This window comes from Bos javanicus, chromosome 25 (assembly GCF_032452875.1).
Source record: "Bos javanicus breed banteng chromosome 25, ARS-OSU_banteng_1.0, whole genome shotgun sequence".
Taxonomy (NCBI): domain Eukaryota; kingdom Metazoa; phylum Chordata; class Mammalia; order Artiodactyla; family Bovidae; genus Bos; species Bos javanicus.
The window spans coordinates 1,897,294-1,915,277 of NC_083892.1; the positions used below are offsets into that span (position 1 = coordinate 1,897,294).

Genomic DNA, 17,984 nt, shown 5'->3' on the forward strand with positions numbered 1-17,984 from the left:
AAATTTGCTGGCATATTGAGTCCAGCACTTTCACAGCATCATCTTTCAGGATTTGAAATAGCCCAACTGGAATTCCATCACCTCCACTGGCATTGTTCATAGTGATGCTTTCTAAGATGTCTGGCTCTAGGTGAGTGATCATACCATCGTGATTATCTTGGTCGTGAAGATTTTTTTTGTACAGTTCTTCTGTATATTCTTGCCACCTCTTCTTAATATCTTCTGCTTCTGTTAGGTCCATACCATTTCTGTCCTTTATTGAGCCTTTATTGAGCCCATCTTTATTGAGCCTTTATTGAGCCCATCTTTGCATGAACTGTTCTCCCTTGGTATCTCTAATTTTCTTGAAGAGATCTCTAGTCTTTCCCATTCTGTTGTTTTCCTCTATTTCTTTGCATCTGTTTCTACTACCCCTAAATGTCCTTGTACACGGTCATGGAACATATACTCCTTGGCTGCTGCTGACTGTGACATGAAACAGGATAGTATGTGTAAGAGCAGCAGACAAAGCAGAGGGCATCAGTAAGCCTTTGTACTGTTGTGGCTCTGAATGACAATGACTTTAGGATATTATGTCTTCCACTTGCTTCTAGGACTTATTACACCTTCAAGAGGACAGGTATTTATCAATGGATATGAAATTTCTAAAGACATGCTTCAAATCCGGAAGAGCATGGGCTGGTGCCCCCAGCATGATATCTTGTATGATAACTTGACTGTAGCGGAACATCTTTATTTCTATGCTCAGGTGAGTCGGTGGATGATAGACTTGGTTTCCTCTGTATCCATTTTTAAGGATGGAAGATAACTTGCAACTTTCTGACTCAACCTCAGAGAAACTTGAAACCTTGTAAGGACACTATTCCCTAAATATTCAGGAAAAGGCAGGGGTGTGGCATTTAAGATCTTTGAATTAAAGAGTTTCTAGAAAGTATTGTTTTAGTCTAATTATTTACTTTATTGATGAAATTCACATATCATAAAATTCACCATTTTGCTTATTTTGCAATATAAAATTCAGTAGTTTTAAAAACTACATTCACAGCACTCTCTAACTACAGAACATTTTCATCTCCCTGAAAACAAACCTGGATCCATCAATGGTCACTCCCCATTCTTCCTTCCCCCCAGCCCCTGGAAATCACTAATCTGCTGTCTGTCACTGTAGATTTGACTATTCTGAGTAGTTCATATGAGTGGAATCACACAAAATGTGACCGTCTGTGTCTGGTTTCTTTCACTTAATGTGTTCAAGAATTATCCATATTTCAGCATGTATCAATACTTCACTCCTTTTAATGGCTGAATAATATTACCTTGTTTGGAATTGTATGCCATATCTTGGTTATCCATTCATCAGTTGATGGACTCCTGGGTTGTACCTTTCGGCCACGTGAATAATACCATGAATACTAATGTTCAAGTTTTTGTTTAAGTTTTAGTTCTTTGAAGTTTCAGTTTCACCTAGTTTCAGTTCTTTGAAGTATATACCTAGTAGTGAAATTCAAGGGTCATAAGCTCTACCTCTGTGTTTAACTTTTAAAAAAACTTTCTGAGGTACTTCCATTCTAGGTGCCATAAATTGGTATCTCATGGTGGGTTTGATTTGCATTTCCCCAATGACTGTAATGATATTAAGCATCTTTTCATTTGCTTATTGGCCATTTATTTATTTATTTGGAGAAATGTCTACTAAAGCCTTTGCCCATTTTTCAGTTGGGTTGCTTATCTCTTTGTAGTTTTGTGTATTCTAGATGGTAGATCCTTATCAAGTATATGATTTGCAAAAAACTTTCTCCCAGTTCTGTGCATTCTCTTTCCCCTTTGTTGATAATGTCCTTTGATGCACAAAAGTTTTGAATTCTGATGAAATTCAGTGTCTCTGTATTTTCTTTAGTTGTTATGCTCTTGATGTCATATTTTAAAAAGCATTGCCTGGGATTTACACCTGTTTCCTTCTGAGAGTTTCGTACATTAGTTCTTACATAATTATACATTAGGTCTTTGATACATTTTGAGCTAATTTTTAGATGGTGTGAGATAGAGGTCAGATTCATTCTTTTGCATGTGAATATTCAATTGTCCAGCACCATTTGTTGAAATGACCATTATTTCCCCATTGAATAGTCTTGGCACCTTTGTCAGAAATCAACTGACCATAGATATATGGGATTATTCCTAGACTCTCACTTCTATTTCATTGGTCTATGCATCTATCCTTATGCCAATACCACAATGTCTTAGTTAGTATAGCTTTGTAGGAAGTTTAAAAGAATATTTATTTATTTATTTGGCTGTGCCAGTTCTTAGTTGAGGCATTGGGATCTAGTCCCCTGATCAAGCCTGGGCCCCTGCATTGGGAGCATGGGGCTTTCTGCCACTAGACCACCAGGGAAGTCCCTGTAGTAAGTTTGGAAATCAAAGAATGTGAGCCCTCCAACTCTTTTTTGTTTGTTTTCAAGATTGTTTTGCCTGTTACAGGTCACTTTCATTTCCCTGTAAACTCTAGGTTCAGCTTGCCCCTTGGACTCTTTATTCTTCTAATATGCTGCATCCCTGCAGTGCAGTTTGACACTAAGGATGGAGCCAGTGCACGCTTCACACGCTACAGGCACAGTGCCCCACAGACTGCGGCCGTGTCAGAAAACGGCCGCGAGCCTGGGCTCCCAACAGAGCACTGCCCACAACCCGCCTACAAAGTTAGGAGTTCCCACTGACTCCTCAGCTTCACTAATTCGCTAGAAGGACTCACAGAACTCAGGATTATAGTATATATTATATGTATATATTATAAAGGATACATAAATCAGTACCAGTAAAAGAAGAGACATGCAGGGTGATGTCTGGGAGGGTCCCAAATGAAAAGCTTCCATGTCTTAAGAATGTGTCACCCTCTTGGCGCATCACTGTATAGAGGGTAGCTCACCTAAGTTTCACCTAAGTGTCTAGTTTTTTTTTTTTTTAACTTTACAATATTGTATTCGTTTTGCCATATATCAACATGAATCCGCCACAGGTATACACGTGTTCCCCATCCTGAACCCTCCACCCTCCTCCTTCCCCGTACCATCCCTCTGGGTTGTCCCAGTGCACCAGCCCCAAGCATCCAGTATTGTGCATCGAACCTGGACTGGCAACTCGTTTCACATATGATGTTATACATGTTTCAGTGCCATTCTCCCAAATCATCCCCCACTCCCTGTCCCACAGAGTCCAAAAGACTGTTCTATACATCAGTGTCTCTTTTGCTGTCTTGTATACAGGGTTATCGTTACCATCTTTCTAAATTCCATATATGTGTGTTAGTATACTGTATTGGCAGAGAAGGCAATGTCACCCCACTCCGGTACTCTTGCCTGGAAAGTCCATGGACGGAGGAGCCTGGTAGGCTGTAGTCCATGGGGTCGCTAAGAGTCGGACACGACTGAGCGACTTCACTTTCACTTTTCACTTTCATGCATTGGAGAAGGAAATGGCAACCCACTCCAGTGTTCTTGCCTGGAGAATCCCAGGGACAGGGGAGCCTGGTGGGCTGCCGTCTATGAAGTCGCACAGAGTCGAACACGACTGAGGTGACTTAGCAGTAGCAGCAGCATACTGTATTGGTGTTTTTCTTTCTGGCTTACTTCACTCTGTATAATCGGCTCCAGTTTCATCCACCTCATTAGAACTGATTCAAATGTATTCTTTTTAATGGCTGAGTAATACTCCATGGTGTATATGTACCACAGCTTTCTTATCCATTCATCTGCTGATGGACATCTAGGTTGCTTCCATGTCCTGGCTATTATAAACAGTGCTGCTATGAACAGTGGGGTACATGTATCTCTTTCAATTCTGGTTTCCTCAGTGTGTATGCCCAGAAGTGGGATTGCTGGGTCATATGGCAGTTCTATTTCCAGTTTTTTAAGGAATCTCCACACTGTTCTCCATAGTGGCTGTACTAGTTTGCATTCCCACCAACAGTGTAAGAGGGTTCCCTTTTCTCCACACCCTCTCCAGCATTTTTTGCCTGTAGACTTTTGGATCGCAGCCATTCTGACTGGCGTGAAATGGTACCTCATAGTGGTTTTGATTTGCATTTTTCTGATAATGAGTGATGTTGAGCATCTTTTCATGTGTTTGTTAGCCATCTGTATGTCTTCTTTGGAGAAATGTCTGTTTAGTTCTTTGGCCCATTTTTTGATTGGATCATTTATTTTTCTGGAATTGAGCTGTAGGAGTTGCTTGTATATTTTTGAGATTAGTTGTTTGTCAGTTGCTTCATTTGCTATTATTTTCTCCCATTCTGAAGGCTGTCTTTTCACCTTGCTTATAGTTTCCTTTGTTGTGCAGAAGCTTTTAAATTTAATTAGGTCCCATTTGTTTATTTTGCTTTTATTTCCAATATTCTGGGAGGTGGGTCATACAGGATCCTGCTTTGATGTATGTCAGAGAGTGTTTTGCCCATGTTCTCCTCAAGGAGTTTTATAGTTTCTGGTCTTACGTTTAGATCTTTAATCCATTTTGAGTTTATTTTTGTGAATGTTGTTAGAAAGTATTCTAGCTTCATTCTTTTACAAGTGGTTGACCAGTTTTCCCAGCACCACTTGTTAAAGAGATTGTCTTTTCTCCATTGTATATTCTTGCCTCCTTTGTCAAAGATAAGGTGTCCATAGGTGCGTGGATTTATCTCTGGGCTTTCTATTTTGTTCCATTTAAGTGTCTAGTTTTTATTGGAGTTTCATTACATAGGTTCATGAGTGAATCATGAACCTCGTGACTAAACTTAATCTGCAGTCTCTCCCTCCTGGCAGATCGGGAGATCAGATTGATAACCTGGCTCAAAGCCCCAACTCTCAAACTACATGGTTGATCTTTCTGATATGACCAGCCAGGATCTTGAACACTTCAGTAGCAGGTGTACTCAGTACCTGAGGTAGTACTCAGGTACTACCAGGAGTAACAAAGACATACCATCCCTCCAAGGATTTAGAGGCTCCTCCCAGTAACTGGGGACAGACACCAGGCAGATTCTTTATTATTTAATACATACAATGATTCTTAATATATTGAACCTTTCTTGCATTCCTGGAATAAATCCCACTTGGTCATGGTGTATAACCCTTTTAATATGCTGTAGTAGCTGGGCTGGAAGAAGCACAAGCTGGAATCAAGACTGCCGGGAGAAATATCAATAACCTCAGATATGTAGATGACACCACCCTTATGGCATAAAGTGAAGAAGAACTAAAAAGCCTCTTGATGAAAGTAAAAGAGGAGAGTGGAAAAAGTTGGCTTAAAGCTTAACATTCAAAAAACTAAGATCATGGCATCCGGTCCCATCACTTCATGGGAAATAGATGGGGAAACAGTGGAAACAGTGTCAGACTTAATTTTTTGGGCTCCAAAATCACTGCAGATGGTGATTGCAGCCATGAAATTAAAAGACGCTTGCTCCTTGGAAGGAAAGTTATGACCAACCTAGATAGCATATTGAAAAGCAGAAACATTACTTTGCCAACAAAAGTCCGTCTAGTCAAGGCTATGGTTTTTCCTGTGGTCATGTATGGATATGAGAGTTGGACTGTGAAGAAAGCTGAGCACCGAAGAACTGATGCTTTTGAATTGTGGTGTTGGAGAAGACTCTTGAGAGTTCCTTGGACTGCAAGGGGATCCAACCAGTCCATTCTAAAGGAAATCAGCCCTGGGTGTTCTTTGGAAGGACTGATGCTAAAGCTGAAACTACAATACTTTGGCCACCTCATGAGAAGGGTTGACTCATTGGAAAAGACTCTGATCTTGGGAGGGATTGGGGGCAGGAGGAGAAGGGGACGACAGAGGATGAGATGGCTGGATGGCATCACTGACTCGATGGACGTGAGTCTGAGTGAACTGCGGGAGTTTGTGACGGACAGGGAGGCCTGGCGTGCTGCGATTCATGGGGTTGCAAAGAGTCGGGCACGACTGAGCGACTGAACTGAACTGAACTGAACTTAGTATTAATAAGTCATTTTTTTAGATGGTTCAAGATGAAAAAGCCAGGTCTTCCCTGGCAGTCAAGTGGTTAAGACTCTGCCCTTTCACTACCAAGTGCCCAGGTTCAATCCCTGGTCAGGGAACTAAGATCCCACACGCCTCACAGCTTGTGGGAAAAAAAGATGCAAAAGCCTTGTATCCCTTTCCCTGAAGGTAGTAAGTTTACTGTGTATCTTTCTCATGTGTAGTTTATGTATATATAATACCCCCCTTATTTGTGGGGGATTTGCTCCAAGACCACCAGTGGATGCCTGAAATCTCAGATAGTTCCAAAGTCTATATGTCCTCTGTTTTTTTCCTGTACATGCAACCTATGACAAAGTTTAATTTATAAATTAAGCACAGCAAGACATTAACAACAATCAATAAAATAGAACAATTATAACAATATACTGTAATAAAGGAGCTTCCCTGATAGCTCAGATGGTAGAGAATCTGCCTGCAATGCAGGAGACCCAGGTTCAATCCCTATGTCAAGAAGATTCCCTGGAGAAGCAGATGGCCACCAACTGCAGTATTCTTGCCTGGAGGATTCCATGGACAGAGGAGCCTGACAGGCTGTAATAAAAGTTACGTGAACGTGATCTCTCCCTCTCACAATATTTTATTGTACTGTACTTAAAGATGGCACTGTGGTAAAGAATCCACCTGCCAATGCAGGAGATACAAGAGACATGGGTCTGATCCCTGTGTCAGGAAGAACCCCTGGAGGAGGACATGGAAACCCACTCCAGTATTCTTGCCTGGAGAATCCCATGGACAGAGGAGCCTGGTGGCTACAGTCCGTGTAGTTGCAAAGTTGGACACGACTGAAGCTACTTAGCACGCACGCACCATTCTTGTGATTTCAGATGGTAAGATGCCCATGTGATGAGATGAAGTGAGGTGAAGGATTTCAGGCATTGTGACACAGCTTTAGGCTGTTGACCTTCTGATGATTCATCAAAAGTAGGATCCAGGCTCCAGGTGATCCTGGATCATCAGGTCATGGAAGTGTTAATGGTTGGATGTCAAAAGCAGACGATGTCAATGGGTAGGGATCCTGAGCAGGACAGAGCAGCGTGGCACATGATTTCAGAGTTCAAGACACTCAGAATGGTGTGCACAATTTAAAACTTAGAAGTTTATTTCTGTTAATTTTTTATTTAATGTTTTCAGACCATGGTTCACTGTGGGTAGTGGGTAACTAAAACTGTGGAAAGAAAAATCTCAGATAAGGGAGATAAGGGGTTACTGCTCTACAAGCAAAATGCTTGTTGGGCGCTCCCTGGCCCCATTGGAAGCCCTGGCCGGATCTCCATCCCTGCCGTTTCAGCTGAAAGGCTTGCCGCGTCAGAAGTGCCCTGAGGAGGTCAAACGCATGCTGCACGTGCTCGGGCTGGAGGAGAAGCGGGATTCCCGGAGCAGGTTTCTGAGCGGCGGGATGCGGCGCAAGCTCTCCATCGGCATCGCCCTCATCGCGGGCTCCAAGGTAGGCCCAGGGGGCCTGCGGTGCAGCCTGAAGCCCAGGCCGGGGCTCTGCCGTCCTCACGGGGTTGCCCCTCCTCCCTCCAGGTGCTGATGCTGGACGAGCCCACCTCGGGCGTGGACGCCATCTCCAGGAGGGCCATCTGGGACCTTCTGCAGCAGCACAAGAGCGACCGCACCATCCTGCTGACTACCCACTTCATGGACGAGGCTGACCTGCTGGGGGACCGCATCGCCATCATGGCCAAGGGGGAGCTGCAGTGCTGCGGGTCGTCGCTGTTCCTCAAGGAGAAATACGGTGAGCGGGGCCGGCGGGCAGCCGAAAGTCCATTCCACACGGGGTCGCGTGGCTGGTCCAGGTGCGGGAGAAAGTGCCCACTGGTCATGTTCCCCGAGGGCCCCTGAGGTCAGGTGGGGAGCGGCCTTCTCTAGACGGCCTGTCTGCTCCCTGTGGGTGGAGACCCGAGGCCCAGGCAGAGGGGCTGTGAGAATGACAAGGAGCGTGGAAAGAATCTCTGAGACTTGGAGTCAGAAGACCTGTGCCTGAGCTCCATGCTGGTAGTTTACTCCTTCTTCATCCTTGTTACAAAGTTAGTTCATCGTTTTGTAGCCTTAGTTTCAGTTCAGTTCAGTTGCTCAGTTGTGTCCTACTCTTTGCGACCCAATGGACCACAGCACGCCAGGCTTCTCTGTCCATCACTATCTCCTGGAGGTTACTCAAACTCACGTCCATCGAGTCAGTGATGCCATCCAACCATCTCATCCTCTGTCATCCCCTTCTCCCACCTTCAATCTTTCCCAGCATCAGGGTCTTTTCAAATGAGTCAGCTCTTTGCATCAGGTGGCCAAAGTATTGGAGCTTCAGTTTCAGCATCAGTCCTTCCAATGAATATTCAGGACTGATTTCCCTTAGGATGGACTGGTTCGATCTCCTTGAAGTCCAAGGGACTCTCAAGAGTCTTCTCCAACACCACAGTTCAAAAGCAGCAATTCTTCAGCTCTCAGATTTCTTTATAGTCCAACTCTCACATCCATACATGACCACAGGAAAACTATAGTTTTGACTAGACAGACCTTTGTTGGAAAAGTAATGTCTCTGCTTTTAATATGCTGTGTAAGTTTGGTCATAGCTTTTCTTCTAAGGAGCAAGCATCTTTTAATTTCATGGCTGTGGTCACCATCTGCAGTGATTTTGGAGCCCAAGAAAATAAAGTCTCTCACTGTTTGCATTGTTTCCCTATCTGTTTGCCATTAAGTGATGGGACCAGATGCCATGATCTTAGTTTTCTGAATGTTGAGTTTTAAGCCAGCTTTTTCACTCTCCTCTTTCACTTTTATCAAGAGGCTCTTTAGGTCATCTTCACTTTCTGCCTTAAGGGTGTCATCATCTACTTATCTGAGGTTATTGATATTTCTTCTGGCAATCATGATTCCAGCTTGTGCTTCACCCAGCCCAGCATTTCGCATGATGTACTCTGAATATAAGTTAAGTAAACAGAGCGACCATATACAGCCTTGACGTACTCCTTTCCCAATTTGGAACCAGTCTCTTGTTCCATGTCCAGTTCTAACTGTTGCTTCTTGACCTGCATACAGATTTCGCAGGGGGCATGTCAGGTGGTCTGGTATTCCCCCCTCTTGAAGAATTTTCCACAGTTTGTTGAGATCTACACAGTCGAAGACTTTGGCATAATCAATAAAGCAGAAGTAGATGTTTTTCTGGAACTCTCTTGCTTTTTCAATGATCCAATGGATGTTGGCAATTTGATCTCTGGTTCCTCTGCCTTTTCTAAATCCAGCTTGAACATCTGGAAGTTCATGGTTCACGTACTGTTGAAGCCTCACTTGGATAATTTTGAGCATTACTTTGCAGTGTGTGAGATGAGTGCAATTGTGCAGTAGTTTGAGCATTCTTTGGCATTGCCTTTCTTTGGGATTGGAATGAAAACTGACCTTTTCCAGTCCTGTGGCCACTGCTGAGTTTTCCAAACTTCTTGGCATATTAAGTGCAGCACTTCCACAGCATCATCTTTTAGGCATTGAAATAGCTCAGCTGGAATTCCATCACCTCCACTAGCTTTATTCCTTGTGATGCTTCCTAAGTCCCACTTGACTTCACATTCCAGGGTATCTGGCTCTGGGTAAGTGATCACACCATTGTGGTTATCTGGGCCTTGAAGATCTTTTTTGTACAGTTCTTTTGTGTATTCTTGTCACCTCTTCTCAATATCTTCTGCTTTTGTTAGGTCTGTACCGTTTCTGTCCTTTATTGTGTCAATCTTTGGATGAAATATTCCGTTGATATCTCTAATTTTCTTGAAGAGATCTCTAGTCTTTCCCATTCTATTATTTTCTTTTATTAAAATGAAGATTAAGAGACCTTGTTCCTCAAAGAGGGAGCTAATGCCTGCATAGGGCGAGTTGTTCTCTCCACAGCGGGGCACACTCCTGCTGGACATCCCGCCACAGACATCCCCCTCTTTTCCTGGCCCCCAGCCGTCTGGGTTTCCCTCTAGGGTCTCTGACTGCTCCTGTGCATCACTTCTCCTTCTAGGCTTGGAAGTGCCCAGGTCACGTCACTATTTTTTCCCCTGCTCACTGACTTGGTGGTCTCATTCAGTGTCCTGACTTATACGTATCTGTGCTGAAAAATGTCTCTGCAGGACCTCTCAGCTGAACTCCAGACTTGTGTGTCTAACTGCTTACTCTGCACACCCCTAGACAGTGAACGTATCTGTTGGACTGTCCACGGCTGATGGCACAGCTGAACTCCAGCTCTTGACCAACACACCAGCTCACCCACAGTAAAGGCAGCGCCATCCTTTTAGCAGCGTGGCCAGAATCTCGGGGCTCCCTGATCCTCTATGTCTCTCATAGCCCGTATCTGATCCATCTGCCAATCCCCGTGGCCCTGCCTTCCTCACACCCTGGCCCAGCGTACTGTCTCCCTACCTGGATCATTGAAGTTGCTTCCAGCCCACAGCTGGCCTCTGGCCCACTTGTCAGAAGGAGTGTGCCACTCTGCTGCTCAGTCCACCGATGACTCCCCATCCCACTTTGTGAAAGGAGAAGGCAGGGTCCTGGGAGCTGGTCAAACACCTTGCTTAGCCTGGTCCTGCTTCCCCAGCCATGTCTCCTGATATTCTTCTGCTCCCGCCTCAGGGCCCCCTTTCTGATCCAGGACATGGGCCTCCTCCTGCATCCCAGCCCACGTATCACCATGCCGCCTCCTCTTCCTCAGGTCTTTAGTCCTTTCAGAGATGTCACATTCTCAGTAAGGCCTTCCCCAGCTTCAAAGTCATGATCCCCAATACTCTGTATCCCCTTCCTGTTCATCTTTTGCCTTAGCACTTATCACTAATACGGTCTTGATTTACTTATTTACCTTATCATATGTCTCACGTTCCTGTAATGAAAGCTCCTTGAGTGATGATAGGGATTTTTGACTGTTTGATCTGCTGCTATATGCTCAGTATCTAGAAAAGTACCTGTCAGGTCACAAGAGCTCAGTGAATGTTTGTTGAGTGACCACAGTGCCAGCAATGTAGTAACAAGTGTTACTAGTAGCTTCTGAAAGAATATTTAGAATACCATAGGGTATGTATTCTCAAAACATAATTTAATTATGAAAGAGATACTTTTGTTCTTAACCTTAATGTTCAAGGTCTCTCTCTGCTCAATTTTCACTTCTCCACAGTAGTTATCCCTTAAGCAGAGTGTTGCCTTTAATGCAGCCCTCCTTTTATTTTTCCTAGTATCGCTAAATGCTGTTATCACCTCCCAACTATGGAGTCAAAGGAGAGACTCAAGAATAGTGTTATAGACCTTCCAAGGCAAATTCACCACAGCTCTCCAGCTTGTCTAGCCTATGGAGCTGTCATGTTCTAGGCTATTGAACACTAAGGGTAACTAAAAAGAGAAAAACCATTTCATGATCTTTTAAATGTTTCAGGTGCAGGATATTATATAACTCTGGTAAGAAAACCACATTGTGACACAGAGAAGATTTCTCTTCTGGTTTACCAGCACATACCAAATGCAGTTTTCCAGTCTAGCATTGGAGAAGAGCTAACATTTATCCTTCCTAAAGAGAGCGCACACAGGTATGGACCTGAGAGGGCTGGAGTCATTTTTTGCATGTGCTCAGTGTTCAGTCATCTCTCCTGTCCCTGTCCTCACCAAGGGCTCTCAATTCTGTAATGGTTTGGATTTCTAGGCCTTTGATAGAAGGCAGTGGCAACCCACTCCAGTGTTCTTGCCTGGAGAATCCCAGGGACGGGGAAGCCTGGTAGGCTGCCGTCTATGGGGTCACACAGAGTTGGACACGACTGAAGCGACTTAGCAGCAGCAGCAGCAGCAGAAAGACACCACACTCCAGCCAGAGTACACTTGAAAATATAGGACTCTGTTGTTGTTTAGTCACTAAGTCACATCTGACTCTTTTGCAGCCCCATGGACTGTAGCCCGCCAGGCTCCTCTGTCCATGGGATTTCCCAGGGAAGAATACTGGAGTGGTTTGCCATTTCCTTCTGCAGGGGATCTTCCTGACCCAGGGATCGAACCTGCATCTCCTTCATTGGCAGGAGGGTTCTTTACCATCTGAGCCACCAGGGAAGCCTTGTGATCATGTTCCCTCCCTCCTTAAAAACCCCTGATGGCTCCCAGCTGCTTTCAGATTAAAATAAAATTATGATGGCATCACAGGGGCCCTTGACTGTGTGAACTCTAATTACAGGCACCCAAGTAACTGGGCTCAGATGAAAACTGTACTTGATTTTCCTTTATATTACAGTTGACCCTTGAACGACACAGGTTTGAACTATGTGAGTCCACTTATACCTGGATTTTTCAATAAATAGGTTACTATGGTACTGCACTACCCCTCGTTTGGTTGTCTGTAGATGCAGAACATTTGGACTGAAACTCCAGTACTGTGGCCACCTCATGTGAAGAGTTGACTCATTGGAAAAGACTCTGATGCTGGGAGGGATTGGGGGCAGGAGGAGAAGGGGACAACAGAGGATGAGATGGCTGGATGGCATCACTGACTCGATGGACGTGAGTCTGAGTGAACTCTGGGAGTTTGTGATGGACAGGGAGGCCTGGCGTGCCGCGATTCATGGGGTATCAAAGAGTCGGACACAACTGAGCAACTGAACTGAACTGAACTGAACTATAAAGTTATAAGTGGATTTTCGATGTGGGGTGGGAGCCAGGGTCAGCCTTGTAATTATTTCAGACCTCAGACTCATTCCCAACATGTCCCTCTCTCCCTCTCCTCAGTCCTCATGTTTCTTTTGGATAGGAATCTTAGTTATACTTCATTGAGAAAGTAAACACCATCCAACAAGTACTCTATTTATCCCTTTTAACAGACCTACAAACTTGCTTTTTTCAACACCAGCTCAAGTACTCAGCCACTTGGTCTTAGGAGTTTGCTGGTTTGGTTATTTCCTCTTTCATCTACATCATCTACTTCTCTTCTTTGGCTCATGTCCATGAACATATTAGTGTGCTCTGGAGATACACTGTCTTGAGCCTGCCTCTCTTTCCAGCCACCACTCCATGTCCTGTAACCCTGCGCAGGTGAAGCTCTCTAAAAATAGGTTAATCATGTTGCCTGCTTTATCTCATTGCCCATGAATTACTCAGTCTACTTCACAGTGACTTTCACACCCTTCCATGCAAGCTGGAAAAATGCCTATTCATGTCTTCTGCCCGTTTTAAAATTAGGTTGTTTGTCTTTTTGATATTGAGTTCAGTGAGCCATTTATATGTTTTTGGATATTAACCCCTTATCAGTTCAGTTCAGTTCAGTTCAGTCGCTCAGTCATGTCTGACTTTTTGCGACCCCATGAATCGCAGCACACCAGGCCTCCCTGTCCATCACCAGCTCCCGGAGTTCACTCAGACTCATGTCACATAATATTTGCAAATATTTTTTCCCATTTCAGTAGCTAATCTTTTTTTTTGTCAATAGTTTCCTTTGCTGGTGCAAAAGCTTTTAAGTTTAATTAAGTCCCATTTGTTTTTGCTTTTGTTTTCTTTGCCTTAGGATATAGATCCAAAAAAATATTGTTATGGTTCGTGTGAAACTGTGTTCTGCCTTTGTTTTCTTCTAGGAGTTTTATGATTTCTGGCCTTCCATTTAGGTCTTAGTCCATTTTGAGTTTATTTTTGTATATGGTGTGAGAAAATGTTCTAATTTCATTCTTTTACATGTAGCTGTCCAGTTTATTTCTCAGCACAGCTTAACAAAGAGACTGGGTTTCCCCATTGCCTGTTCTTGTCTCCTTTGTTGTAAACTGATTGGCTGTAGCTGTGTGGGCTTATTCTGGGTTCTCTGTTCTGTTCCATTGATCCACTTGTCTGTTTCTGTGCCAATACCATATTGTTTTGATTACTATCGCTTTATGTGATACTTCCAGCTCTAGTCCTTTTTTTTTTCTCAAGATGGCTTTGGCTATTCAGGCCCTCTTATGTTTCCATACAGATTTTAGAATTATTTGTTCTAGTTCTGTCAAAAATGTCATTGGTATCTTGATAGAGATCGCATTGAATCTGTAGATTGCCTTGGATTGTATGGTCAGTTTAACAATAATAATTCTTCCAATCTAAGAACAAGTGTATCTTTCTACCTGTTTGTATTGTCTTCAGTTTCTTTCATCAGTGCCTTATGGCTTTCCAAGTACTGGTCTTTTATCTATAATGTTTTTATCTATATATGCTATAATGTTCTTTATGTGATGGTAAATGAAATTGTTTCCTTCATTCTCCTTTCTGATAATTTTTTGTAAGTGTACAGAGCTCTGTGTACAGAACAGAACAATATAGAACAATAGAGTTCTGTATATTAACTTTGTATCCTTTAAATTTTACAAATTCATTGATGAGTTCTAGTAGCTTTTTTATGGCATCTTGAGGATTTTCTACATATAGTATCATGTCACCTGATAATGGAGACAGCTTTACTTCTTCCTTTCCAATATGGATTTCTTCTATTTCTTTTCTTGTCCAATTGTTGTGGCCAGGACTTCCAAAACTATGTTGAATGAAAGTGGTAAGAGTGAGCATCTTTGTCTTGTTCCTGATCTTAGAGGAAATACTTGCAGTTTTTCACATCAAATGTGATGTTAGCTGTGGGCTTATATGTGGCCTTTATTATGTTGAGGAACGTTCCTTCTATTCCCACTCTGTGGAGAGTTTTTACCATAAATGGATATTGAATTTGCCCAGAAAATTTTCCTTCATCTGTTGAGACAATCATGTGAGTTTTATTCTCTAGTTTGTTAATGTGGTGTATCACATTGATTGATTTGCAGATACTGAACCAACACTTGCATCCCTGAAATAAATCCCACTTGATCACAGTATGTGAACCTTTTAATATGTTGTTGAATTCAGTTTGCCACTATTTTGTTCAGAATTTTTGCATCTATGCTCATCAGTGATATTGGCATGTAATTTTCTTTTTCTGTGTGATATCTTTGTCTGGTTTTGGTATCAGGGCCTTATAGAATGAGTTTGGAAGCATTATGTCCTCTGCAATTTTTTGGAATAGCTTGAGAAGGATTTTTCTTCTCTAAATGTTTGGTAGAATTCACCTGTGAAACCAGCTGGTCCTGGACTTTTGTTTGTTGGGAGTTTTTAAAAATTATTTCTGATTCAGTTTCATTACTGATAGTTGATCTCTTCATATTTTCTATTTCTTCCTGGCTCAGTCTTGAATTTCTGTGAATTTGCCCATTTCTTCTTTATTGTCCATGTTATTGGTGTATGACTGTTCATATAAAGTTCTTATATTCCTTTGTGTTTTCGTGGTGTCCATTGTAGCTTCCCCTTTTTCATTTCTGATTCTATTGATTTTGGCCCACTCTCTGTTTTTCTTAATGAGTCTAGCTAAAGGTTCATCAGTTTATTTATCTTTTCAAAGAAACTCCTCTTAGTTTCATTGCTTTTTTCTATTGTTTTTGGTCTTTATTCATTTCTTCTCTAATATTTATGATTTATTTCCTTCTGCTAACTTTGGGTTTTGTTTCTTCTTGTTCCTCTAGGTTCAGTTTAGGTCATTTTAAAATTTTCTTGTTTCCTGAGGTTGGCTTGTATCACTATAAACTTCCATCTTAGAGCTTCTTTCTTTTGCCACATCATGTAGATTTTGTATTATCGTGGCTTCATTTTCATTTGTCTCTAGGTATTTTTAAATTTCTTCTTTGATTTCTTCAGTGACTCATCAGTTGTTTAGTAGCATGTTGTTTAGCCTCCATGCATTTGTGGTTTTGCAGGGTTTTTTTTCATGTAGTTGATTTCTAGTCTTATAGTGTTTTAGTCAGAAAAGATGCTTGATATGATTTCAGAGATGAATTAATATTTACTTTGCACCTGCAGTGTGCTAGGTGTATATTTGATTTATCCTTACAGAAAGTTTTGAAGTAAATGGTATTATTTATGCTCATTGTTCAAGTTCAGAGTCATGAAGCTCAAGAGGGACAGAATTGAGACTTGAACAAATATCTTCTTAACTCCATAGTCCGTGCTTTTTCCTTTGTAGAAAGCCAAGGGTAATAAGGAGGGATTCAACTTCCACCTTTGATGAATAAAACTGCTCTTCCCTTCCAGCTTTGAAGCTCTGTTTACGGACTTGGAACTGAGGCAGGAAGAGCTGGGCATTGCCAGCTTTGGGGCCTCTGTCACCACTATGGAAGAAATCTTCATTCGGTAAGTGAATACAAAACCATAGATTCCAGGAATCTTAGGGTTGGAAGGGTACTTAAACGTTGCCCAGTGTTTGAATCCTTTCTGTAACATCCTCACTGAATAGTCTTCCAGCCTCTGATATTCATTAGTGTAGAAAATATTGAATATAATATCATCCAACAAACATAATTTTAACATAAATTCCTAGGAATGAAAAGCAAAAAGTGGCATTGTATCAGTTGGGATGCTTTTGACTCTAAGTAACAGATAAACCGAACTCGACTGGTTTAGACAATTAGGAAGGTTTATTATCTCATTTAAAATAGCACTGAAACATGTATATTATCATATGTGAAATAGATTGCCAGTCCAGGTTCGATGCATGAGACAGGGTGCTCAGGGCTGGTGCACTGGGATGACCCTGAGGGATGGGATAGGGAATGAGGTGGGAGAGGGGTTCAAGATGGGGAACACATGTACACCCATGGCTGATTCATGTGCTGCTGCTGCTGCTGCTAAGTCACTTTAGTCATGTCTGACTCTGTGCGACCCCATAGACGGCAGCCCACAAGGCTCCCCCATCCCTGGGATTCTCCAGGCAAGAACACTGGAGTGGGTTGCCATTGCCTTCTCTAATGCAGGAAAGTGAAAAGTGAAAGTGAAGTCGCTGAGTCTTGTCCGACTCTTAGCAACCCCATGGACTGCGGCCCACCAGGCTCCTCCATCCATGGGATTTTCCAGGCAAGAGTACTGGAGTGTGGTGCCATTGCCTTCATGTGAATGTATGGCAAAAACCACGACCATATTATAAAGTAATTAGCCTCCAATTAAAAGAAAAAAAAAAGATTTCCCAAGGTAGGGCAGCTCTGGCATTGGCTGATTCATCCACCAAGCTATTTGAATGAAGCAGGAATGCTGGCTCAGTGCTAGGAAGGCTTTGAGGGGGCCTCCCTGGTAAACTTCCCAGGCAGCCACACTGGGCCATAAAGTGGCAAGGAGACCAGGTCAGTATTATTTTACCCAGTCTGGTAATGTTTGTCTTTGAAATAAAATATGCAGGCTATTTATGAGTATTATTTATGATATATTAAAATTTATATCTATCATTTTTTAAAATATCAAAGAGGACACTAATAGATGCAGAAATATACCATGTTCATGGATCGGAAGAATCAATATAGTGAAAATGAGTATACTACCCAAAGCAATCTATAGATTCAATGCAATACCTATCAAGCTACCAATGGTATTTTTCACAGAGCTAGAACAAATAATTTCACAATTTGTGTGGAAATACAAAAAACCTCGAATAGCCAAAGCAATCTTGAGAAAGAAGAATGGAACTGGAGGAATCAACCTGCCTGACTTCAGGCTCTACTACAAAGCCACAGTCATCAAGACAGTATGGTACTGGCAAAAAGACAGAAATATAGATCAATGGAACAAAATAGAAAGCCCAGAGATAAACCTACGCACCTATGGACACCTTATCTTTGACAAAGGAGGCAAGAATATACAATGGAGAAAAGACAATCTCTTTAACAAGTGGTGCTGGGAAAACTGGTCAACCACTTGTAAAAGAATGAAACTAGAACACTTTCTAGCACCATACACAAAAATAAACTCAAAATGGATTAAAGATCTAAACATAAGACGAGAAACTATAAAACTCCTAGAGGAGAAAATAGGCAAAACACTCTCTGACATACATCACAGCAGGATCCTCTATGACCCACCTCCCAGAATATTGGAAATAAAAGCAAAAATAAAAACAAATGGGTTCTAATTAAAATTAAAAGCTT

The 17,984-nt window shown here is 42.3% G+C and overlaps 1 protein-coding gene across 5 annotated transcripts in view; it reads left to right on the forward strand.

The window, feature by feature from the left end:
• Nucleotides 1–17,984, forward strand: part of LOC133238115 (ATP-binding cassette sub-family A member 17-like) — a 106,123-nt gene that overhangs the window by 50,302 nt on the left and 37,837 nt on the right. For all 5 annotated transcript variants that reach the window (XM_061400838.1, XM_061400837.1, XM_061400840.1 and 2 more), the window contains exons 13-17: nucleotides 594–748; nucleotides 7,334–7,489; nucleotides 7,573–7,783; nucleotides 11,438–11,588; nucleotides 16,105–16,203. In XM_061400838.1, the coding sequence (XP_061256822.1) occupies nucleotides 594–748; nucleotides 7,334–7,489; nucleotides 7,573–7,783; nucleotides 11,438–11,588; nucleotides 16,105–16,203 (772 nt within the window). The remainder of the gene's footprint in view (nucleotides 1–593; nucleotides 749–7,333; nucleotides 7,490–7,572; nucleotides 7,784–11,437; nucleotides 11,589–16,104; nucleotides 16,204–17,984) is intronic.